This window comes from Hyla sarda, chromosome 3 (genome assembly GCF_029499605.1).
Source record: "Hyla sarda isolate aHylSar1 chromosome 3, aHylSar1.hap1, whole genome shotgun sequence".
Taxonomy (NCBI): domain Eukaryota; kingdom Metazoa; phylum Chordata; class Amphibia; order Anura; family Hylidae; genus Hyla; species Hyla sarda.
This window is the reverse complement of record NC_079191.1, coordinates 415,505,227-415,531,455: the sequence shown is the minus strand read 5'-3', so window position 1 is coordinate 415,531,455 and position 26,229 is coordinate 415,505,227. Positions and strand designations below refer to the sequence as shown.

General features: G+C 43.4%; 1 protein-coding gene across 4 annotated transcripts in view; it reads right to left on the bottom strand.

The window, feature by feature from the left end:
• The window catches only part of VASH2 (vasohibin 2), a 132,412-nt gene that overhangs the window by 31,012 nt on the left and 75,171 nt on the right, over positions 1-26,229 (bottom strand). For all 4 annotated transcript variants that reach the window (XM_056568269.1, XM_056568272.1, XM_056568271.1 and 1 more), the window contains 3 exons: positions 25,582-25,670; positions 7,494-7,550; positions 6,832-6,906 (listed from right to left, as the gene is read on the bottom strand). In XM_056568269.1, the coding sequence (XP_056424244.1) occupies positions 6,832-6,906; positions 7,494-7,550; positions 25,582-25,670 (221 nt within the window). The remainder of the gene's footprint in view (positions 1-6,831; positions 6,907-7,493; positions 7,551-25,581; positions 25,671-26,229) is intronic.

The window sequence follows — 26,229 nt, the reverse complement described above, 5'->3', positions numbered from 1 at the left end:
TGTCTTTGGCCGACTATGGTTGTAAATTCTTATATAAAAGTAGTAGGTTATGGAGATGGTGAAGCAACAAGACTGTAACATTGTTTCCAAACTAGTGTGCCTCCAGCTGTTGCAAAACTCCAACTCCCAGCATGCTGGGGGTTGTAGTTTTGCAACAGCTGGAGGCACCCTTGCAGCATCAGGGAGATTAGTAAATGCTCATCCAGGCTATTTCCGATTCTCCATTACTGAGAGTTTGGATAGTTCTATTTTCCAAGAAGAATCAGAGCAAAGAATAAAAGCTGTAATCTCCTTAAAGACAGCAATTAATGAGAGGATAATTATACCAATACTGAGAAAGGATGAGATGAGCTGCAGAAGCAGGAGAATAAGAAGCTGCTCATGCGAAAAACTTTCTACACGGTATTTATTCCACAAGCCGGAACTCAGACATACAGACGGAACCTGATAAACTGTAATCTGAGTAAATGAGACATCGGGAGAATAGATATAGCTAAATTATACTGTTCGGAGAACTAATAAAAGCACATAAGTGGACCGGTCACTGCCTCCTACAAGAGGAAAACACTCTGCTCCTGCTGCTGAGACCATTCATATGGGATTGGCTAAAGGGTGTTGTAATCTTGCCCATTTCATGACGCTACCTATGTCATGCAGACCTGCAATCGCTAAACATTCATACATGCAATGGTCGCTGCCTCCAACAAGATCAGAACACTCCTCTCCGGCTGCTGTGTCCATTCATGTGATCAGTTTGGATAAAGGGTGTTTTAATCTTGCCAATACCATGACATTACCTATGTCATGCAGACCTATACTTACTTATCGTTCATACATGCAATGGTCACTGTCTGCCACAAGATCAGGACACTCCTCCCCTGCTGTGGTAACCATTCATGTGATCTGACTGGGTGTTCTGATCCTGCCAAATTCATGACACGTCCCATGTTACGTGCAGGCCCGCTATCACTATCACCCATGTAATGGTCACTGTCCCCAACAATATCAGCACACTCCTCTCCTTCTACTGTAACCACTCATGTGATCTGACAGGGTGTTCTGATCCTGCCAAATTCATGACACGTCCCATGTTACGTGCAGGCCCGCTATCACTATCACCCATGTAATGGTCACTGTCCCCAACAATATCAGCACACTCCTCTCCTTCTACTGTAACCACTCATGTGATCTGACAGGGTGTTCTGATCCTGCCCAATATATGACATGTGTAAAAAAGAGACAAAGGGATGTGCTCCATAGTGTGAGATCTTAAGGTTAGCGGGACAAATGCAACAATGTGAATTGAACTTACCAGATAAGGTTGCACTCCTGTCCAAGTACATCCATGGATATGAGCGTATAGATGAAATGAGGAAGGTCTCTGCAGCTGCTCCGCACCAAACAATCACAATAAAACCAGAGGTCCTCCAAATACCAGCAGAATAATGGAAGCGCTGAGACCAGGATAAAAGTAAGGATTCTTTATTCCCACAATGCAATGTGTTTCGCGGAAGTTCCACTTCATCAGGCATATGCGATTCCATTACTCAGCGCTTCCATTACTCTGCTGGTATTTGGAGGACTTCTGGTTTTATTTCAATATTTGACATGTCCCATACAGGCCTGCTATCACTATCACCCAGACAATGGTCACTGTCTCCTACAATATCAGCACACTCCTCTCCTGCTGCTGTAACCACTCATGTGATCTGACTGGGTGTTCTAATCCTGCCCAATATATGACATGTTCCATATAGGCCTGCTATCACTATCACCCAGGCAATGGTCACTGTCTCCTACAATATCAGCACACTCCTCTCCTGCTGCTGCGTCCATTCAATTGACCAGATTGGGTAAAGGGTGTTCTAATCCTGCCCTAATCATGACACTATTGTGTTAAATACAGACCTACAGACCATCACTTTACACATATGTAATGGTCGCTCATTTGCACATTGTAACATTCATAGGCTTAAAGGGGTACTCCGGTGGAAAACTTTTTTTTTTTTTTTTAATCCACTGGTGCCAGAAAGTTAAAAAGATTTGTAAAATAATTCTATTAAAAAATCTTAATCCTTCCAGTACTTATTATCGGCTGTATACTACAGAGGAAATGCTTTTCCTTTTGGATTTCTCTTCTGTCACGACCACAGTGCTCTCTGCTGACCTCTGCTGTCCATTTTAGGAACTGTCCAGAGCAGGAGAAAATCCCCATAGCAAACATATACTGCTCTGGACAGTTCCTAAAATGGACAGCAGAGGTCAGCAGAGAGCACTGTGGTCTTGACAGAAGATAAATCCAAAAAGAAAAGAATTTCCTCTGTAGTATACAGCCCCTAAAAAGTACTGGAAGGATTAAGATTTTTAAATAGAAGTAATTTACAAACCTGTTTAACTTTCTGGCACCAGTTGATTTAAAAAAAAAAAAATTAAAAAAAAAAAGTTTTTCACGGAAGTGCCCCTTTAAGGGTGTTCAAATTCTTGACACTACCCAATGGAGATTTATCAAAACTTGTGTAGAGGAAAAGTGGTGCACTTTGTCCCGTTTTTATGCGGAGGACCCACACCCAGAAGTGCTGTAGTGCAAGCATAGCCACGCCCCCTGGAGACCATGTGATTTATGACACATTGGGGGAGATTTATCAAAACCTGTCCAGAGGAAAAATTGCTGAGTTGCCCATAGCAACCAATCAGATCGCTTCTTTCATTTTTAACAAGGCCTCTGCAAAATTAAAGAAGCGATCTGATTGGTTGCTATGAGCAACTCAGCAACTTTTCCTCTGGACAAGTATTGTGCCTCCAGCTGTTGCAAAACTACAATTCCCAGCATGCCCGGACAGCCGAAGGCTGTCCGGGCATGCTGGGAATTGTAGTTTTGCAACAGCTGGAGGCACACTGTTTGTAAAACACTGTTCTAGAACATCGGTCATGGTGTATACTGTGCTCTGCAATCCCAGTTATTTGCAGACTCAGCAGATGCGCCCATCCCGCCACGCAACGATCGCCCTTGCCAACGGGACACGATCGCTTGTTCTGTCAGACTTGGTCAGGTCGTCATATTCTTAACACTCAGCAAGATCGTCTCCTGAAAGTTTAATTGAAGGTGAACAAAGACGGATCAGAACAACACCCAATACATGAGCTGTAATGGCGCCAATAATTGTTCCGTCCTTAGGTGTATAACAACAGGATACATCAAAATAGCCAAGAAACTGTGGGGAGTATATACTGTACAAGGTAAATACAGTCACATAATTGCCGTCAATTTCCTCATATAATAGAGCCAAAATGCTCCTAATAACATAATATATGAAATAAATAGTAGGATATGTAGTAAGATCATACGGCGAATATACTTCGCTACTTATTTTTAAGTTTGTCGTAAAAAAAATTTTTAAGCAGGCTACTGGATGACAACACGTATTACCTATGTCAATTAAGGACGGGGGTAGGGGGAGATTCATCAAAACCTGTGCAGAGGAAAGGTTGCCCAGTTGCCCATAGCAACCAATCAGATTGCTTCTTTCATTTTGCAGAGGCCTTGTTAAAAATGAAAGAAGCGATCTGATTGGTTGCTATGGGCAACTCAGCAATTTTTCTTCTGGACAGGTTTTGATAAATCTCCCCCCTAAGATGGCCGTGCACTACAGATGGTCAGCCAAACCTAATATCAATGGGACAGGCCAACCTTCTATGTAAGGACACCTCTCGAACCGCTAAGGCTCTAACCCTCTAATGTTCATATGGCTGAATGTGCAACTGGAAAATTTTGTGGCGGGGGCCAGTAGAGATGAGCAAACTTACAGTAAATTCGATTCGTCACGAACTTCTCGGCTCGGCAGTTGATGACTTTTCCTGCATAAATTAGTTCAGCTTTGCGGTGCTCCGGTGGGTTCGAAAAGGTGGATACATTCCTAGGAGACTCTTTCCTAGGACTGTATCCACCTTTTCCAGCCCACCGGAGCACCTGAAGGCTGAACTAATTTACGCAGGATAAGGCATCAACTGCCGAGCCGAGAAGTTCGTGACGAATCGAATTTACTGTAAGTTCGCTCATCTCTAGGGGCCAGCAGAACATGCCGGAGCTAGGACAACACCTTCTCCATAGACGGCAATGCATTTCCTAGCAGATTCTGCAGAAAGAATTGACATTGAATTGGGATTTCCGCAACAGATGTTCCACAGTGGAAATTCCACCTTGTGTGCAGCAGAATCCCACTAAAAACAATGGGACTCTGCTGCAAAAGAATTCCAGAGCGGAATTTTTCTGACAGATTCCGCTGGGAAATTCTACTGTATGAACATAGCCATAGGCCGGGTTCACACGACGGAATTTCCGATGGGAATTCTGCTCAGGTAATTCCGCTGCATGCAGGTAACATGCAGGTGAATGGGTTTTGCGTTAACCCATTTACACTGTGGAATTTTCTGGACGCAATTTTCGACAGAAACCTGGTAGAAATGCATTGCCGTCTATGAGAAGGCACCGAGAAGGCCCGCCGGATTATTCAAATGTGCAAAATGTCCACACGTTTCCCATGCAGACATTCCGCACATTTACGCCATGTGAACATGGCCTTAGAGTGACAGAAAAGTGCTATACTGTACTCTGCTATACTTCACTGTCTCATAGAATCCAATCAAATGGGATAGGGAAATAGGACTTTTGGTCGGTTGCATAAACATTTTTATTTTTGGAAAAACCCTTTTAAAGACCAAGTTAACACACACACTAAGAAGTTGGGTGAGTGTATAGTCCTATAAATCACAATGCACTAGATAGTTCCTTTGATGTTTATTTCAGGCTGGAATAAAACTGAACAGCGTCAGCTTTTGGGAACGTTCCCTGTGACCAAGTAAGGAAGAGGAGAGGATCCCTCTGAAGATCTCAGCTTCATCCCATGTACAGCCCCGGCTCCTGCGTGTTTTGGGGGTGACCTTAAATGACTGTCGCAGGAGGCTGATCCTTGTTTAATGCACCGTATTCCTGCAGCGCCATTACAAGCCTCATTACGGAGGGACATCACATCCCAATGCTGGTGAATTATACTGCAGAATATGGGGCGAGCTGAGCCGACAGAGAATTCGAGGAGGATACATCCAGCATAAGTGTTACATCTGAATGTTTCCCTTCCAGGGTGCCTCCAGCTGTTGCAAAACTACCGTTCGCTGTCCGGGTATGCTGGGAGTTGTAGTTTTGCACACCTGGAGGCACCCTGGACGGGAAACATTGATTTGAAAGGCTACAAAATGACATTGCTCATTTTGTGTTCTTTACTATACTTTAAGTCTTGCATTTGGGAATTAAATACTATATTTCGGATTTCACCATAGGAATGCATAGCAGCAGAGGAAGAATGTGCTTATCTTGCTAGAGGTAGTGACCTGTCTGCTTGTGTGATCATGTGAGCACAGGGCTCCATGTGACCAAGGCAGTATCACAAAGTAGCATAGAACAGACCATTCTATAGCCAAATCATAAAAATGATGACAGCAGAAGTAGAATGTGTTAATCTTGCTAGAGGTAGTGACCGGTCTGCTTGTGTGATCACGTGAGGACAGGGCTCCATGTGACCAGGGCAGTATCATGAAGTGGAAGCATGAAACAGACCATTCTATAGCCAAATCATCAACATGATGACAGCAGCAGAAGGATATGTTTATCTTGCAGGAGGTAGTGACCTGTTTGCTTGTGTGATCATGTGAGGACAGGGCTCTATGTGACCAGGGCAGTATCATGAAGTGGAAGCATGGAACAGACAATTCTATAGTTAAATTATTAAATTATCAAAATTATGACAGCAGCCGAAGAAGAATGTGTTTATCTTGTGGAAGGCAGTTACCTGTTTGTTCATGCGATTATACAACGACAGGGCTGCATGTGACTAAGGCAGTATCATCAAGTGGAAATTGATAAACCTATACCCAATCGGATTGTAAGAATGACAACAGCAGCCAGGGCAGAATGTGTTTATTCTGCAGGAGGTAGTGACCTGTCCCCTTATATGAGGAAGAGGCTGCATGTGACCAAGGCAAAATCAAGAAGTGGAAAGAGATAGAACAACAATCGGATTGTGAGAATGAAAACAACAGCAGGAGCAGAATGTGTTTATAGTGCAGGAGGTAGTGACCTGTCCCCTTATATGAGGAAGGAGCTGCATGTGACCAAGGCAGTATCAAGAAGTGAAAAGAGATAGAACCACCTATAGTCAAACAGATTGTGACAATGTTGACAGCAGCAGGAGCAGAATGTTTTTATTCTGCAGGAGCTAGTGGCCTGTCCCTTATATGAGGAAGGGGCTGCAAGAGCCCAAGGCAGTATTATGAAGTGGAAAGGAATAGAACAACCTATAGCCAATAAGATTGTGACAATGTTGACAGCAGCAGGAGAAGAATGTGTTTATTCTGCAGGAGCTAGTGTCCTATCCCTTATATGAGGAAGGGACTGCATGCGGCCAAGGCAGTATCATGAAGTGGAAAGGAATAGAACAACCTATAGCCAAATCATATTGTGATAATATTGACAGCAACAGGAGGAGAATGTGTTTATTCTGTAGAAGCTAGTGACCTGTCCACTTATTGGAGGAAAAGGCTGGATATGACCATCGGCAGGGAAGACAACACCCTTTAGCCAATCTGAATCTGTGAATGATAATGGCAGCAGAAGAAGAATCTGCTGATCTTGTTGAAGGCAGTGACCTCAGACTGAGTTCTTAAAATCAGAAAGCACAGATACATGACAGCGCAAATTAGTGACTGTCTTACCTCTCGCACATAACTACTGCAGACATTTCCCGATGTCAGAGTCTCCATACAACTATGAAAGGATACATTCCAAGGATCACGGCTTCTAGACACTTAATAGGCAAGGATTCTCTGGTCATCTCCCGAGCAGTCTCCATTAACCTAGAAAAGAAGAGTCAGATATATATATATATATATATACACAAAGCCTTCCTGGCAGAGACGTCCAGACAGATTGTATCAACATGTGTCACAGGAGGCGTCCAACAACCATTTACACTTGGGGATTCCCATTATAAGCCAGTCTTTGTGTGACTGGGATCTGTAGGGCTCGGCTGTCTAAACAAATCACCAGAATCATCTGCTAAATGAAAACCGGGTCTGTTCTTTGTCCCGGCCCGAGAGGAATAGATCGGTAATGAATCATGGTCTTAGTCAAGGTTATACATCCCTTTAAGTATCAATAAATAATCTCTAAGGCAGTGTCTTGCAACCAGTGTGCCTCCAGCTGTTGCAAAACTACAACTCCCGGCATGCCCGGACAGCCAACGGCTGTCCGGGCATGCTGGGAGTTGTAGTTTTGCAACAGCTGGAGGCACACTGGTTGGGACACACTGCTTTAGAGATTATTTATTGATACTTTAGAAGGACGTATAACCTTGAGCAAGATCTTGATTTATTACTGAGAATTGGCAAGGCGTTCTGGGAAAGATCTGAGCAGATATTGAAGATAATAAAACATTTCCTACCCGCTGATCGGTCTGCTCTTTCTAATTTCAAAAAACTGCGTCCCGGTGTGGTTGTATCTAAATTTCTGACATTAAGGAGAAATAACAACAATTGAATGTAAATAGCACCAAAGATGCAAGAAAATTATTTCATCCAGTGTTTTCCAAACAGAGTTGCAAAACTACAACTCCCAGCATGCCCAGAAAGCTGGGAGCTGTAAATTTGCAACAGCTGGAGGCACGCTACTTGGAAAACACTGTTTAAATCCAATACGACTAAAACAGTTATCAGTGTTAGGTTAAGTTTCCACTTTGTGGATTTTCATTGAAGAAACGCTGCGGCCAGATGTTAGCTGTAAATCAATGAGACATTGCAAAAATTTTTTGCACTTTGCGTTTTTCAGTTTGGCGATTTTTTTTTTTTTTTATCCTTTTGGTGTTTTTTCACTCTTTTTTAGCTCCTTGGCGGTTTTGCAGAGTCGCAGCATGTTGAACAAAAGGAATGGAGATTCTTTTTTTTAACAAAAATTTCGTAGGGTACCATTAAAAAATATATATTAAAAAAGATACAGTAGTGATGGAAAAAATTGTATATAACAAAATGTATCTTTTTTATAGCAAAATTTTAATAAATTTTAAACAGGGATCAATTTATGTGGGCGGGCAGGGACCTAAAAAAGGTAGCCGACAACAATAAAAATGTAGTATGTGTGTTTTTCACTTAAAAATAAAAAAAATTTTAGGCAGTACTACTACTCCGAGCATGGAACACAGTGTACTAATAGACAGATCGCTCCGGGTGTCACTTCTGACACCTGCTGTGATCCTCCTGTATAATGTATAGATGCGGTGGCCGCTCTCCTATGGTCCACTGCACTGCCGTATATATATATATATATATATATATATATATACATACACCTATTCAGATTTCCCACAGAGAGCTGTGATTGGCCAGATGGTTCTAGCCAATCACAGCTCTCTGTGAAAAATATGAATAGGCGATCTATCTATTAATACAGGAAATACTACTCCCATCATGGAACAATGTGTTCCATGCTGGGAGTAGTAGTACTACCTAAAAAAAAAAATCAGTGAAAAACAAACACACACACACACACACACACACACTACATTTTTCATTATTTTCAGCTACATTTTTTGTGCCCTGCCCGCCCACATCAATTGATCCCAGTTTAAAAATTAATTAAAATTTCGTTATAAAAAAAAAAACAAATTGTGTTAGATAAATTTTTTTGTCATCACTACTGCATAAACTTTATAAGTGAATTTACAAGTACAAGACAACACTTCCTGTCAGAGCTCTGATCTGGTCTCTAGCGTTTCCCAGCATTCCATGCAGCCAGAGACAATGGGGAGATTTATCAAAACCTATGTAGAGCAAGAGTGGTGCGGTTGCTCCTAGCAACCAATCAGATCGCTTCTTTCGTTTCTCAGAAGCCTTTTTAAAAATGAAAGCGAACTGACTGGTTGCTATGGGCAACCGTACCACTCTTCCTCTACACAAGTTATGATAACTCTCCCCCTATGTCATAAGTCACATGGTCTCCAGGGGGCGTGGCTATGCTGCAGTGGGTGGGTGGATAGCATTACTTTAGTAAATCCCTTCCACCCTGCTAACCCCCCACTCACTGCAGCATAGCCACACACCCCTGAAGACCATGTGACTTTTGACATTTTATCTCAAGCTGCATGGAATGCTGGGAAAGGTCAGAGACAACAGTAAGGCTAGGTTCAGACTATGGAATCTCCGGGCAGAAAATTTCCACCCGGAGATTCCGAGTGCAGCCAGCGCTGACTGAATCAGTCGGTGCTAGGACCGCGCGGACACTGCAGTCTCCAATAGACTGCAATGTGTTCCGCGCGGATTTCCGCCTGAAGAAAGAGCAACGCCATTCTTCAGGCGGAAATTTCAAAGCGGATTTTCCGTTCACAAATTCCGCAGTGTGAATTTGTGAACGGAAACCCATTCACTACACTATACATTTTAGCAAGCGGAATTTCCGCCTGCAATTTCAAAGCGAAAAAACCTAGACAAAAAGAAAAAGACTTTCCCTAAAGCATTTCCGAGTGTGGATCCTGTGCCTGAAAACGGGAGAAAGCGGCACACGGAGGTAACGGAAGCAAATTACACAGTATTATAACTTGGCATCATGGGCTCATAGGTTGAAGAAAAAAAATCAGTGAATCCCCCTTTAACTTTATATTATATGCAACCAAACGAAAAGCACAGAGCGCCCCCTGGAGGCATGGCATGCGCGCCCTGGCGTAGCACAGGCATAGAAGTTACAGTGTACTAGGTTCTATTGCGTTGCTAACATTGTACATGTACACAAATAAGGCAATATATGCATACGGTTCCTAAGGGAACGTTCACACTACGTATTTGGAACGGAATTCCCCAAGCAGAGATTCCATCTGGTGGCCGCCGGCGAAATATTAGGAGCGCGCGGCACTGCTCCGACCATTGACGGCTGCGCAGTGCAAAGAATGAACATGTTCTTGTCCGCTGCTGAAATTCTGCAGTGTGAACGGGTTCGCTTAAAGGGGTACTCCGGTGAAAACCTTTTTTTTTTTTAAATCAACTGGTGGCAGAAAGTTAAACATATTTGTAAATTACTATTAAAAAATCTTAATACTTCCAGTACTTATTAGCTGCTGAATGCTACAGAGGAAATTCCTTTCTTTTTGGAACACTGATGACATCACGAGCACAGTGCTCTCTGCTGACATCTCTGTCAATTTTAGCAACCATGCATAGCAGATGTATGCTAAGGGCAGCATGGTGGCTCAGTGGTTAGCACTGCTGCCTTGCAGTGCTGGGGACTTGGGTTCAAATCCCACTAAGGACAACAATAAATAAAGCATTGTTATTATTATAATAACATCAGCAGAGAGCACTGTGCTCGTGATGTCGTCAGAGAGCATTCCAAAAAGAAAAGAATTTCCTCTGTAGTATTCAGCAGCTAATAAGTACAGGAAGGATTAAGATTTTTTTAATAGAAGTAATTTACAAATATGTTTAACTTTCTGCTACCAGTTGATTTAAAAGAAAAAAGTTTTCACCGGAATACCCCTTTAAGACGCATTCACACTAAAGTTAGGAGATCACACCACAGAATTCTGACGCGCAATTCAGCGTGCGGAATTCCACGCTAATTACGTAGTGTGAACATACCCTTATAAATGTCACCACTTTGCTGTCAGTGAATGGCCACATTCTTGTTGACCTATGGAACACAGGATGGGAAGCCATTTGTTGAAGTAGAGGGCCACTGCAAAGATGGTGGAAACATTACACAGGATGTTACGTCGATAATATTTCCCTACAGTGAAATGTGCAGATGTTGGAGGTTTTCCCTTCGCGATATCAGCAGATTATGGGGTGTTTACCCCAGGAGAATCCCTTAAGGTCCTCTCAGTCAGGGAGCTGGGGGGTACTCCGGTAGAAAAAAAAATGTTTTCAAATCATCTGGTGCCAGAAAGTTATACTGATCTGTCTGTGACTTCTATTTAAAAATCTTAAAGGGGTACTCCCGTGGAAAACTTTTTTTGTTTTTTGTTTTTAAATCAACTGGTGCCAGAAAGTTAAACAGATTTGTAAATCACTTCTATTAAAAAATCTTAATCCTTCCAGTACTTTTTAGGGGCTGATTACTAAAGAGAAATCCAAAAAAGAAATGCATTTCCTGTGATGTTATGACCACAGTGCTCTCTGCTGACCTCTGCTATCGATTTTAGGAACTGTCCAGAGCAGGAGAAAATCCCCATAGCAAACATATGCTGCTCTAGACAGTTCCTAAAATGGAAAGCAGAGGTCAGCAGAGAGCACTGTGGTCATGACATAAGAGGTAATGCATTTCTTTTTTGGATTTCTCTTTAGTATACAGCCCCAAAAAAGTACTGGAAGGATTAAGATTTTTTTTTATAGAAGTTATTTACAAATCTGTTTAACTTTCTGGCACCAGTTGATAAAAAATAAAAAAAAAGTTTTCCACGGGAGTACCCCTTTAATCCTTCCAGTACTTATTAGCTGCTGTTGGTGTAGTTCTTTCCAGTCTGACTACAGTTCTCTCTGCTGCCACCTCTGTTTACGTCAGGAACTGTCCAGAGCAGGATAGGTTTGCTATGGCGATTTGCTCCTCTTCTGGACAGTTCGTGACACGGACAGAGGTGGCAGCAGAGAGCACTGTAGTCAGACTGGAAAGAACTACACAACTTCCTCTGGGGCATACAGCATCTGATAGGACTGGAAGGATTCAGATTTTTAACTAGAAGTAATTTCCAAATCTGTATAAGTTTCTGACACCAGTTTATCATAAAACAAAGTACCCCTTTAACCCCTTAAGGACTCAGCCCATTTTGGCCTTAAGGACTCAGACAATTAAATTTTTACGTTTTCGTTTTTCCTCCTCGCCTTCTAAAAATCATCTCTCTTTTATATTTTCATCCACAGACTAGTATGAGGGCTTGTTTTTTGCATGACCAGTTGTCCTTTGTAATGACATCACTCATTGTATCATAAAATGTATGGCACAACCAAAAAACAATTTTTGTGGGGAAATTAAAAAGAAAAATGCAATTTTGCTAATTTTGGAAGGTTTCGTTTTCACGCCGTACAATTTACGGTAAAAATGACGTGTGTTCTTTATTCTGAGGGTCAATACGATTAAAATGATACCCAATAGGAAAAAACTGACGTTTTACTTTTTTATTGGGGGGAGGGGATTTTTCACTTTTTTTTTACTTTGACATTTTTTTACATTTTTTTTTACACTTGAATAGTCCCCATAGGGGACTATTCATAGCAATACCATGATTGCTAATACTGATCTGTTCTATGTATAGGACATAGAACAGATCAGTGTTTTCAGTCATCTTCTGCTCTGGTCTGCTCGATCTCAGACCAGAGCAGGAGACGCCGAGAGCCGGAAGGAGGAAGGAGAGGGGACCTCCGTGCGGCGTTCTGAATGATCGGATCCCCGCAGCAGCGCTGCGGTCGATCCGATCATTCATTGAAATCGCGTACTGCCGCAGATGTCGGGATCTGTATTGATCCCGGCATCTGAGGGGCTAATGGCGGACGCCCGCGAGATCACGGGTGTCGGCCATTGCCGGCGGGTCCCTGGCTGCGAACAGCAGCCGGGATCAGCCGCGCATGACATGGGCTTCGCTCCGATGCCCGCGGTTATGTACAGGACGTAAATGTACGTCCTGGTGCGTTAAGTACCACCGCACCAGGACGTACATTTACGTCCTGCGTCCTTAAGGGGTTAAATAAAGAAAAAGGATTAGCTGGTAAACTGGGTGTGAATATCACTGGGTTGCTGATTCAGCAAAGTGGGCACCGGGGAAACACTGTGAAATAAACACTTCTGTACGGAGAGACGTTCCTGCCATATGGAAACAAGGATACACAGAACATGGAATCTGCCGCAGTCACGCAAACATGGAGCTCACCGCCATCTGCTAAGAGACATATGTATGGCTTTACTTCACAACCACCGCCCTGGGAAACAATGGCGATACTATAAAAGAGCGAGGTGACAATCCATATGGACATGATGGCTTCCAGCATCTTGTAGAACAGTATTTTCCAAACAGTGCGTCTCCAGCTGTTGCAAAAACTACAACTCCCAGCATGCCTGGACAGCCGAAGGCTGTCCAGGCATGCTGGGAGTTGTAGTTTTGCAACAGCTGGAGACGCACTGTTTGGAAAACACTCTTGTTGCAAGAATGCCACAAAGAATGAAGGCAAAGTGGTTCAATCCCGGGCCTAAGAAGGTGTACCTAATAAAGTGGACAGTGAGTGAACACAAAGTAGTTAAAAGGGTACTCCGGTGGAAAACTTTTTTTTTTTTTTTTAAATCAACTGGTGCCAGAAAGTTGAACAGATTTGTAAAAAAAAAAAAAAATTCTATTAAAAAAATCTTAATCCTTCCAGTACTTCTTAGCTGCTGAATACTACAGAGGGAATTCTTTTCTTTTTGGAACACAGAGCTCTCTGCTGACATCAGGAGCACAGTGCTCTCTGCTGACATCTCCGTCCATTTTAGGAACTGTCCAGAGCAGCATGTGTTTGCTATGGGGATTTTCTCCTACTCTGGACAGTTCCTAAAATGTCAACAGAGAGCACTGTGATCGTGATGTCAGCAGAGAGCTCTGTGTTCCAAAAAGAAAAGAATTTCTTCTGTAGTATTGAGCAGCTAATAAGTACTAGAAGGATTAAGATTTTTTTTATAGAAGTAACTTACAAATCTGTTTAACTTTCTGGCACCAGTTGAATAAAAAAAAAAAAAAAAATAACAGTTTTCCACCGGAGTACCCATTTAAAATGTTGAGGCACAACCAATATGGCCGCCATCATAGCTTTCACAAAGCATGCAATCCATGACTAGAAGCCAGTCATGGGGATATTCCGACCCCGGCCTCCATTATTACTGGAAAAATAGAAAGCATTGCTATTCAGGAGCTTGGGACGTTAGAGATGACTCATGAGGTAACGGCGGCCATATTGGAACACTTACTACAAGAGTGTTTTCCAAACAGGGTGTCTCCCGCTGTTGCAAAACTTATAGTTTTGTAACAGCTGGAGACACACTGTTTGGAAAACACTCTTGATGCAAGTATGTCAAAGGGGTTCAACCCAAGGCCTAGGAAGGTGTACCTAAAAAAGTGGCCAGCGAATGTACATAAAGTAGTTAAAATGTTGGGGCACAATCAATATGGCTGCTATCATAGCTTTCACAAAGCACGCAACCCATGGCTAGAAGCCAGTCATGGGGATACTCCGACCGCTCCAATATTACTGGGAAACTAGAAAGCATTGCCATTCAGGAGCTTGGGAAGTTAGAGATGAGTCATGAGGTAATGGCGGCCATATTGGAAAACTTACTACAAAAGTGTTTTCCAAACAGGGTGTATCCCGCTGTTGCAAAACTACAACTCCCAGCATGCCTGGACAGCTGATGCTGGGAGTTGTAGTTTTGCAACAGCTGGAGACACAATGCTTGGAAAATACTCTTGTTGCAAGTATGCCAAAGGAGTTCAACCCAAGGCCTAGGAAGGTGTACCTAATAAAGTGGCCAGCGAGTGTACATAAAGTAGTTAAAATGTTGGAGCACAATCAATATGGCCGCCATCATAGCTTTCACAAAGCACGCAATCCATAACTAGAAGCCAGTCATGGGGATATTCTGACCGCTCCAATATTACTGGGAAACTAGAAAGCATTGCCATTCAGGAGCTTGGGAAGTTAGAGATGAGTCATGAGGTAACGGCGGCCATATTGGCTGTCACCCAATTTTCCCAGAAAGCTATATGCAGATTGATATAGCAGATGCCAATAATGCAGAGCCAGCACCGGAGCCGTGTATATTCAGGAAAGAGCTGTCTCATTGGCTGTGGTGGTTTATGGCGGGTTGTAAATACGCACCTGTGTAGACAGAAAGGCGCAAACAAAGTCAACATGCAAGTAGTCCATTTCCATTGTTTCATTATTTTACCACAATTAGGATCTGTTCTTTTCTATTTGAATGGGCACTTCAGGCCATAACAGGAGGCTGTGATTCACCGTTTCACTCTTTGGAGCAGCGAGATCTGCAGAACTTTCTAAGGGTGCGTTCACACTGTGGAATCTCCTGGCGGCCGCCACCGGAGGTGTTTCGGCGCTAGGGCTGCGGGGCACTGAGCCGTCACCATTGATGGCTATGCAGTGCTCGCGGAATCCGCGCAAAGAATGAACATGTTCTTTCTTTGCGCGAAACAGTTTCAGCGGCGGAATTGTCCGCCGCTGAAATTCCGCAGTGTGAACGGGTTTCGCGGAGACCCATTCACACTAATGTTAAGTTCACATTGCGAAATTCCACTCGCGTAATTCCGCCCGTGGAATTCCGTGGGAACTCCATAGTGTGAACGTACTCTAAATCTCCTTAAAGGGGTACTCCGCCCCTAGACATCATATCCCCTATCAAAAAGATGGGAACCCCCACGATCTCTCCTGCAGCACCCCCCCATCACCTGCTGCACGGAGCGAACTTCGCTTCGTGCCTGATGACGGGCAATACAGGGGCCGAAGTATCGTGACGTCACAGCCCTGCCTCCTCATGATTTCACGCCCTGCCCACTCAATGCAAGTCTATCGGAGGGGGCGTGGCGGCCGTCATGCCCACTTCAACAGACTTGTATTGAGGGGGTGGGGCATGATGGCACTAGGGGGCGGGGCTGTTACGTCACAATACTTCGTCCCCTGTATCGCCCGTCATCAGGCACGAAGCGAAGTTCGCTCCGTGCAGCAGGGGGGACTGCTGCAGAAAAGATCGCAGAGGGTTAAGATGTCTAGGGGTGGAGCACCCCTTTTAAGGTAAATTCACACGGCGAAATTTCCATGCAGAACTCCACAGAAGAATTCCGACAGAAATTCCGACATCATTTACTTCAAATTGATTTCAATGGGATTCCGCTGTCCGATTTAGTTAACAGAAATTCTGCAGCGGAAAATCTGCTTGCCGCATTATGTCGATATATAGGTCTAGTCTTATATTTTTCGGAATTCCGCAGCAGAATCCCATTAGAAATCAATGGGGCTTAAATTTTTAGAGGAAGTCAGTGTCTAGATATCACAGAATTGCGGAAATTCTCCCATGTGAACATATCCTAAAGGCGTTAAACAGCATTAAAAAAAAACATAGCTTCTTTCTTCCATAAACAGCGCCACACCTGTCCTCAAGTTGCTTGTGGCGTTACAAATTGGCTCCATTCAATTCATTGGAACTGAGCTGCAATACCACATACAACCTGGGGACAAGAGGGGCACTATTTCTGGATGATAGCAGTTATGTTTTTCTTATCCTGGATAATCTTTTTAAAAAGGTGTCAACTACAGACAACACCTTGTTCACATAGCGGAATCCGGCAGAAAAATTCCACTCGTAGTCCCACTGTTTTCAATTAGATTCTGCCGCACCGTGCACATGTGAAAATTCTGCAGAAAACACAGTCAGACATTCTGCAAATAGCGAGGGAAATTTTTCCACCGGATTCCGCTCAGAAATGTAGTCATCTGAACAAGGCCTAACATGGCTGATCTGGCATGTCTGGCAGCAGATCACTCCCGTCACCCTAATCAGAACACCTGCATACTCTGCCGAACCGAGCGTGCATGTGTGAGTGGGGATTGGGAGAGATAACTGTTGGCCAAAGAGCATTCAGCCGACCGCTATCTCATATGTATGACCCGCTTTTAAGACCACAACTAATAAAATAGTAGTAGTCTTCATGCCCCACGGGGAAGTAGTTCGGACAGAAGGGGTAATGCAGTCATGGCCCAGAGTCACACGTTATGGTAGCATGAAAATCCACTAACTGTCTGATGTCCAGGTCAATCCCATTCAAGTTAATGGGTCGGCAATACCAGGCACTGCCTATAGACAGGAGGGCGCTGTTGCCAATAATAATAAAGATCTTTTATTTAAATGGAGACTCTCATTAAAACTAAATTTTGTTATTGCATAAAACATCATTCTAATGTACTTTGTTTAAAAAAAAAACATTTTTTTCCATGTTTTATTTGTGTTTAAAAAAAAACTGCCACTAGGCGTCTCCCTACTTGTCCAGAGCACATTTCCCCCATCTTTTGCACAGATTTTGGACTCCTGCTGATCTGGCAGTAGTCCAAAATCAGGAAATGCAGTCTGGAGTGTTGAGGGGGGTGCGTTCAGCCTTAGCCAATCATAGCTCATCTCACACTGAACTGCTCTGGGCTCTGTGTAGCAGAGTGAGGGAGGAAGTTCTCCCCTGTATGGCTTCAGATGATGTCACACCTGCTGGGGAACGCCCTTTCCTCATCTGTGAATATGACTTAGACTGAGCAGAAAATACAGAACAATATACAGGGAGGAAAACTTAAAAATAATAAAAATAAATACAAATAAAGGCAGGAGGTGGTTTATCATGATGGGGGGCAGTGAACTGGGGGGATTATAAAATGTAAGAAGATCACGAGAGGTACTCTTTAATCCAGTGTTTTCCTAATAGTGTGCTTTCTGCTGTTGCAAAACTACAATTCCCATCATGCTCGGACAGCCGTTGGCTGTCCGGGCATGCTGGGAGTTTTAGTTTTGCAACAACTAGAGGTTGTAGTAATAGTAATAAGAAGATGAGTGTGAAACAGCTGTAAGCTGGCATCTCCGCTCTATTGGGGCCAGACTAAGTGACATGCCAAATCATGATAGGAGGCATCCACCAGGGCAGCTCCTGGCACCGGCACAGAACTATCTCAGTGACAAATGAGGTCGAGTCCGCAGCAATATGCCGACTGTCTAAGGCGGAGGAGCTGGCGTGTCTTTAGAAGGTGTGAACGTACCCCAGGCTAGGAGAACTGCTTTATATCCCTCACTGCAAGAGTATCCAGACACAGCAGCTTATATAAGTGCAGCCGCATTATAGGATCTGACGGCTAATACCAGTATATAGAAGCGTATGGAGACACACGGGATAAAGTAGTAATGGCGGCGCAAAAAAATGATAAACCAAACCCGGGCACTTCCAGACAACTACTAACCGTGACCTATGAAATCTGTACAAAGGCTTTAGAGCTGACTCACTCCCAATGGAAGCCCCTATATACACATTATATACATACACACATATATATATATACACAGTAATCCCTCAACTTACAATTGCCTCAACATACAATAGTTTCAAAATACAATGGTATTTTCTGGACCATTGTAACTTGAAACCAGACTCAACATTCAATGCTATGGAATCTGCAAAACATGTCAATGGCTGGAAGAACCGACCAATCAGAATGGATATTTCACTGGTAAAACCCCTGTATTCCTAAAGTGTATGCACTGACTGGTGTCTGGTAGCGCCCCCTACAGTACAGGGAGGTATTACATGTTCTGTATTACTCTTTACTTGTATTACTGAAGCGTATGCACTGACTGGTGTCTGTTAGCGCCCCCTACAGTACAGGGAGGTATTACATGTTCTGTATTACTCTTTACTTGTATTACTGGTGTATGCACTGACTGGTGTCTGGTAGCGCCCCCTACAGTACAGGGAGGTATTACATGTTTTGTACTACTCTTTACCTGTATTACTGAAGTGTATGCACTGACCGGTGTCTGGTAGCGCCCCCTACAGTACAGGGAGGTATTACATGTTCTGTACTCTTTACCTGTACCAGGGTTAGCTTCTCCTTAGGACACCAGATGAGGGCGGCTACATTTTGCGTGTACTGTACAGGACCCTGAAGAAGCTCCTGTTCTCTACATAGACCAGTCTTTCCCAACCAGGGTGCCTCCAGCTGTTGCAAAACTACAACTCCCTGTCACGCCCCCTCCCATAGACTTGCATTGAGGGGGTGGGGCAAGACATCATGAGGGGGCGGGGTTATGACGTCACAAGCTCTCTGCGCCGGCTCCAGCATTTGCAACAGTTTGTTCCAAACGCTGAGCAGCGGAGTACCCCTTTAATGTTGTGTAAGGTAGGTGTGCAAAAAAAAACTAATATCTAAAAAACGCAAGGACATAAGGACTGAATCCAGGGCTACCATATATGTAAATGTGGACTCTAGATAGATGTCCTGTTTACCGGAAAACGCGCTGAGAAAATCCCGAATAGGAGGTGTCGGCCAATTAGTCACTAGTTTTATATATGTGTTGTATGCAGATACAGTGACCCCTCGACCTACGATGGCCCCGACATATGATCATTTCAACATGCGATGGCCTCTCAGAAGCCATCGCATGGTGAAGGCAGCATCAACATATGATGCTTTTGTATGTCGGGGCCATCGCATAAACGGCTATCCGGCAGCGCAGACTGCTTCAGCTGCCACCGGATAGCCGTTTACGGTGCCCCGTGTGGTCCGCTGACGATCACTTACCTGTCCTCGGGGCTCCGGCGCGTCCTCTTCGGGATCCCCTGCATCGTCGGCGCTCTCCATCGTCATCACCGCGCACGCCGTCCCGTCATCCAAAAGGAGCGGTGTGCATAGCGACGTGATGGCGGCGACGGAGAGCAAGGATGCCGGGGAAGCAGAGGCCTTGCCGGAGCGTCGGGGACACCCCGGGGACGCGGCGACAGTGATGGAAGGCGACATCCAGGGCAGCAGTGACGGTCCGGAGCGGCGGGGACAGGTGAGTACAACTTCGTCTAACAGTGGTTTACAACCTGCGGACCTCCAGATGTTGCAAAACTACAACACCCAGCATGCCCGGACAGCCAACGGCTGTCCGGGCATGCTGGGTGTTGTAGTTTTGCAACATCTGGAGGTCCGCAGGTTGTAGACCACTGTCCTATACTTTACATTGCACGGATCCCTCAACATACGATGGTTTCAACAAACGATGGTCCATTTGGAACGGATTACCATCATATGTTGAGGGACCACTGTACTAGCTTTTAAGCGATTATAATAAAAGGGATGTTTTAATGGGTCCCCTGATTTTGTTTCTTCACTGCATCATATCAAGTCAAGCGAGGTTCCTGCTCTCTATGGAGCCATTATGAAGCTTGATAATGGATCTATAGGGAGCAGAGATGTTGCTTTCCTGATTTGGAGTGCTGTGTCATTGTCACGTACCTATTTGGATGGAATTTAATCAGGGTTTTAAGCGCTGGCACTAGAGATGAGCGAACTTACAGTAAATTCGATTCGTCACGAACTTCTCGGCTCGGCAGTTGATGACTTATCCTACGTAAATTAGTTCAGCTTTCCGGTGCTCCGGTGGGCTGGAAAAGGTGGATACATTCCTAGGAAAGAGTCTCCTAGGACTGTATCCACCTTTTCCAGCCCACCGGAGCACCTGAATGCTGAACTAATTTATGCAGGAAAAGTCATCAACTGCCGAGCCGAGAAGTTAGTGACGAATCGAATTTACTGTAAGTTCGCTCATCTCTAGCTGGCACCATCCGCATACTGGCTGAGCAGTGCTGCACTATTGTGGCTTTATACATATATTTGTTGTAAATGATTCAGCATAACATGTAACTTATTGATTGAAATCTCTGCCCTTCTTCCGAGGGTTAGGGGTACAGTGGACGGTCCGAATAAGCTCTTCAGCGCCAATCACTGACTTCAACCGCCCACTCGGCCCCTGTTCCTCAAAAGAGACGGGATCTCAGTCAATAACTTACACGTTTATATTGAATCTTTTCTAACAAAACGATTTATTACTCTGTTCAGCTCCTTGTGCTCTATAACATGCGGCCTGCAGATCAGGCGGTAGATAGATGTGAAATAGATAATTATAGATAGATAGATAAATATGAGATAGATAGATAGATAGATAGATGTGAGATAGACAGACATATAGATAGATAGGAGACAGTAACTCACATTATACAACTTTCTTTGTGTCATTAATAGATACATAAATAAGTAGATATGAACTAGATAGATACATAGGTAATAGATAGATAAATAGATATGAGATAGATAGATAGATATGAGATAGATATGAGATGGATGGATATATAGATAGATATGAGATGGATAGATAGATAGATAGATAGATATGAGATAGATAGATATGAGATAGAAAGATAGATAGATATGAGATAGATAGATATGAGATAGATAGATAAATAGATATGAGATAGATAGATAGATAGATAGATATGAGATAGATAGATATGAGATAGATAGATAGATGGATGGATATGAGATAGATAGATGGATATGAGATAGATAGATGGATATGAGATAGATAGATATGAGATAGATAGATGTGAGATAGATATAGATAGATAGATAGATATGAGATAGATAGATATGAGATAGATAGATAGATATGAGATAGATAGATAAATAGATATGAGATAGATAGATAGATATGAGATAGATAGATATGAGATAGATAGATATGAGACAGATAGATAAATAGATACGTGATAGATAGATATTAGATAGATAGATAGATATAAGATAGATAGATATGAGATAGATAAATAGATATATAGATATGAGATAGATAGATATGAGATAGATATAGATAGATATGAGATAGATATAGATAGATATGAGATGAGATGTAGGCCAGGTCCATATAATAGTTTGGTATCAACTAGAGTGCTGGCTGACTTATTCTTTGTCTAGATATGAGATGAGATAGATAGATAGATAGATAGATAGATAGACAGACATTATAGAACTTTCTTTGTGTCATTAATACTTTGTGGCTTCTCATGTAGAACATGCTGGTAACATCTGTTCTCTGTGATATATAAGATTAATAATTCACGCCTTCAGTAATGTACCAGACAAAGTAACAAGAGATGACATCCTTCTTTACTCCGCTGCATGTTGGAATTAAGATCTCACATCTACTTGATGTCAGTGAATAGGAACCTTCTTCCTTACATTCCGAGGATGATAACAAACATTAATCGTGTGTTACGGACCCCGATGCAGGGCATGTTATGGTAAATGGACACTAGAATGATTTGCGGCAGAAATGCTGTGGATTTTACCTTTTCAACTGACTTAAAGCGTACCTGTAATTTCCAGTAACTTTTCAGGTTAAGCCTACAATTGTGTGTACATAAGGAGAAGCACTATTTCTGCCCTTTATATAACTTTTATATGGTATTATTCAGCAAATTTCTGCTCTGCAGGCTTCATCTGTAATTTGTAGTTCTCCCAAAACTGTTGAGCGGAGCTCCCTCCTTCCCCCCTCCAAAGACTTGTCTTGCAGAAACAGGACAACGCTGAGCTTATTTTTAGAGACCATTTAAGCAGCAGGAGGGGGGAGGAAGGTAAGAAGCTTGATAACAGGAGAAAGAAGCATTTTGTCTAATAAGATATGTTATTCACTTGCACTATTAATCTAAGCAAAGTTTATTGATTTAAATGGAGTAAATGGCGACAAATCTACAACATAAATTGATGTGAAGCAGATTAGAAAATCCGCTTTTCAGGTCAGTTTCAGTCAGGAAAAGTGCTGTGTGTAGGTGAGAATAACGTAATGTGATCAGGACGGGTCTTCAGCCAATAGAGTATTTCCATTCAATGACAGCAAGCAGATATCTTCAAATAGTAAGAATCAAACTATTGTTTTTTTGTTATAAAAGTAGTAGGTTATGGAGATAGTAAAGCAACAAGACTAACAGAGTTTCCCAACCAGTGTGCCTTCAGCTGTTGCAAAACTACAACTCCCAGAACTACAACCTACTGCTGGGAGTTGTAGTTTTGCAACAGCTGGAGGCACAGCGGTCAGGAAATACTGCTATAACAGTCCTTTGGGATTCTAGGCCCACACTTTACAGCAGCTTGCTAGATGCATCTTCTTCAGGGTGTCTGTATAGATCTATGTGCTACCAGCTCAGCACTTCTCTGTGAGGTGTGAAAACTTCCCAGCTGTTACTATAAATCACTACAGACAAATATGTTTAACTTACTCCGTCTTAAAGTGACCTTTCAGGTATATTCACACACGGCAGCTGTCACAACAGAGTGAGGTTTGCAGCCGTCCATGTGTATTCTGCAGAGACCATAATATTCACATGAATTCTGTCACATGTGAGAATACTCTTCATATACGCTTCATACTCATAGAGGAAGCCTGTGAGTCCTGCTTCCCCTGCCTACACATTAAGAAAGCCTGTGAGACCTGCTTCCCCTGCCTACACATTAAGAAAGCCTGTGAGACCTGCTTCCCCTGCCTACACATTAAGAAAGCCTGTGAGACCTGCTTCCCCTGCCTACACATTAAGAAAGCCTGTGAGACCTGCTTCCCCTGCCTACACATTAAGAAAGCCTGTGAGACCTGCTTCCCCTGCCTACACATTAAGAAATCCTGTGAGACCTGCTTCCCCTGCCTACACATTAAGAAAGCCTGTGAGTCCTGCTTCCCCTGCCTACACATTAAGAAAGCCTGTGAGACCTGCTTCCCCTGCCTACACATTAAGAAAGCCTGTGAGTCCTGCTTCCCCTGCCTACACATTAAGAAAGCCTGTGAGACCTGCTTCCCCTGCCTACACATTAAGAAAGCCTGTGAGACCTGCTTCCCCTGCCTACACATTAAGAAAGCCTGTGAGACCTGCTTCCCCTGCCTACACATTAAGAAAGCCTGTGAGTCCTGCTTCCCCTGCCTACACATTAAGAAAGCCTGTGAGTCCTGCTTCCCCTGCCTACACATTAAGAAAGCCTGTGAGACCTGCTTCCCCTGCCTACACATTAAGAAAGCCTGTGAGTCCTGCTTCCCCTGCCTACACATTAAGAAAGCCTGTGAGTCCTGCTTCCCCTGCCTACACATTAAGAAAGCCTGTGAGACCTGCTTCCCCTGCCTACACATTAAGAAAGCCTGTGAGTCCTGCTTCCCCTGCCTACACATTAAGAAAGCCTGTGGGTCCTGCTTCCCCTGCCTACACATTAAGAAAGCCTGTGAGACCTGCTTTCCCTGCCTACACATTAAGAAAGCCTGTGAGTCCTGCTTCCCCTGCCTACACATTAAGAAAGCCTGTGAGACCTGCTTCCCCTGCCTACACATTAAGAAAGCCTGTGAGTCCTGCTTCCCCTGCCTACACTTTAAGAAAGCCTGTGAGTCCTGCTTCCCCGCTTACTTATATAGCAATTCAGTGAGTCCTGCTTCCCCACCCATTCATAGAGAAAGCCTGTGAGTCCTGCTCCCCACCTACTCATAGAAAAAGCCTGCGAGTCCTGCTTCAATTGCCTACTCATAGAGAAAGCCTGTGAGTCCTACTCCCCACCTACTCGAAGAAAAAGCCTGTGAGTCCGGCTTTCTTTGCCTACTCATAGAAAAAGCCTGCGAGTCCTGCTTCAATTGCCTACTCATAGAGAAAGCATGTGAGTCCTTCTCCCCACCTACTCATAGAAAAAGCCTGAGTCCTGCTCCCCACCTACTCATAGAAAAAGCCTGAGTCCTGCTCCCCACCTACTCATAGAAAAAGCCTGTGAGTCCTGCTCCCCACATACTCATAGAAAAAGCCTGAGTCCTGCTCCCCACCTACTCATAGAAAAAGCCTGTGAGTCCTGCTTTCTTTGCCTACTCATAGAAAAAGCCTGCGAGTCCTGCTTCAATTGCCTACTCATAGAGAAAGCCTGTGAGTCCTGCTCCCCACCTACTCATAGAAAAAGCCTGTCAGTCCTGCTTTCTTTGCCTACTCATAGAAAAAGCCTGTGAGTCCTGCTTTTTTTGCCTACTCATAGAGAAAGCCTGTGAGTCCTGCTCCCCACCTACTCATAGAAAAAGCCTGAGAGTCCTGCTTACTCATTGAGTTCTGCTTTTCCCACCTACTCACAAAAAAAAGCCTGTGAGTCTTGATCCCCTGCTTAGTTATTGAAAAAGCCTGTGAGTCCTATTTCCCCCACCTACTCATATAGAAAGCCTGCGAGTCCTGCTCACCCACCTACCTATAGAGAAAGCCTGTGAGTCCTGCTTCCCCCCTATTTATAGAGAGAGACCGTGAGTCCTGCTTCCCCGCCTATTTATAGAGAAAGCCTATGAGTCCTGCTTCCCCGCCTATTTATAGAGAGCACGTGAGTCCTGCTTCCCTGCCTACTTATAGAGAAAGCCTATGAGTCCTGCTTCCCCCCACCCTATTTATAGAGTAAGCCTATGAGTCCTGCTTCCCCCCACCCTATTTATAGAGAAAGCCTGTGAGTCCTGCTTCCCCCCTAATTATAGAGAAAGCATGTGAGTCCTGCTTCCCCGCCTACTTATAGAGAAAGCCTATGAGTCCTGCTCCCCCCCCCATTTATAGAGAAAGCCTGTGAGTCCTGCTTCCCCCCTAATTATAGAGAAAGCCTGTGAGTCCTGCTTCCCCCCCTATTTATAGAGAAAGCCTGTGAGTCCTGCTTCCCTGCCTACTCATAGATAAAGCCTGTATATCCAACGTAAACCTGTACTGCAAGATATGCTTTGTTGAACGCTGAAGGAATCTGAAAGATAAAACAATCTGAGACAGAGACTTCTGAATGCAGCTTTGGAGGTGAATGGAGACAAGAAGAGGATTTAAATACTAATATAACATAATAAGTAAATGTGACATAGTATTCTGTAGAGTGACTTTATCCATCTTATTTATACTAAGAAAATGACAGAAAGGATACTGCAACGTCTTCATGTATCTCTGCACGGCCTGCAGCCACTCGGGGACGGACATGGAAGTCTTGTAGGTTGGTACAGCCGGCACTGGATGCTGAAAGCAAAACAAGAATATAAATTATGGAGTCACTCTATGCCAATGTTTCCCAATTAGTGTGCCTCCAGCTGTTGCAAAACTACAACTCCCAGCTGAAAAAAATAATAAAGTAAAGAATAAAAAAAGGCAAACAAAACTCCAACGCGTTTCAAACTGCTAACAGCTCTTAATCATGGCACAGAATACAGATACGTATATAGCGGTGTTATCATTCTATAGTGTTCCTTAACCAGTGTGCCTCCAGCTGTGGCACAACTACAATTCCCAGCAGAAAAAAAAATATATACGGTATATAATAAATTAATTAAATTAAATAAATAATAAATTAAACTCCAATGTCTTTCGAACCGTTAACAGTTCTTATTCATGGCAAAGAATACAGATAAGTATATAGCGGTGTTATCATTCTATAGTGTTCCTTAACCAGAGTGCCTCCAGCTGTGGCAAAACTACAATTCCCAGCAGAAATATATATATATATATATATATATATATATATACGGTATATAATAAATTAATTAAATTAAATAATAAATTAAACTCCACTACTTTCGAA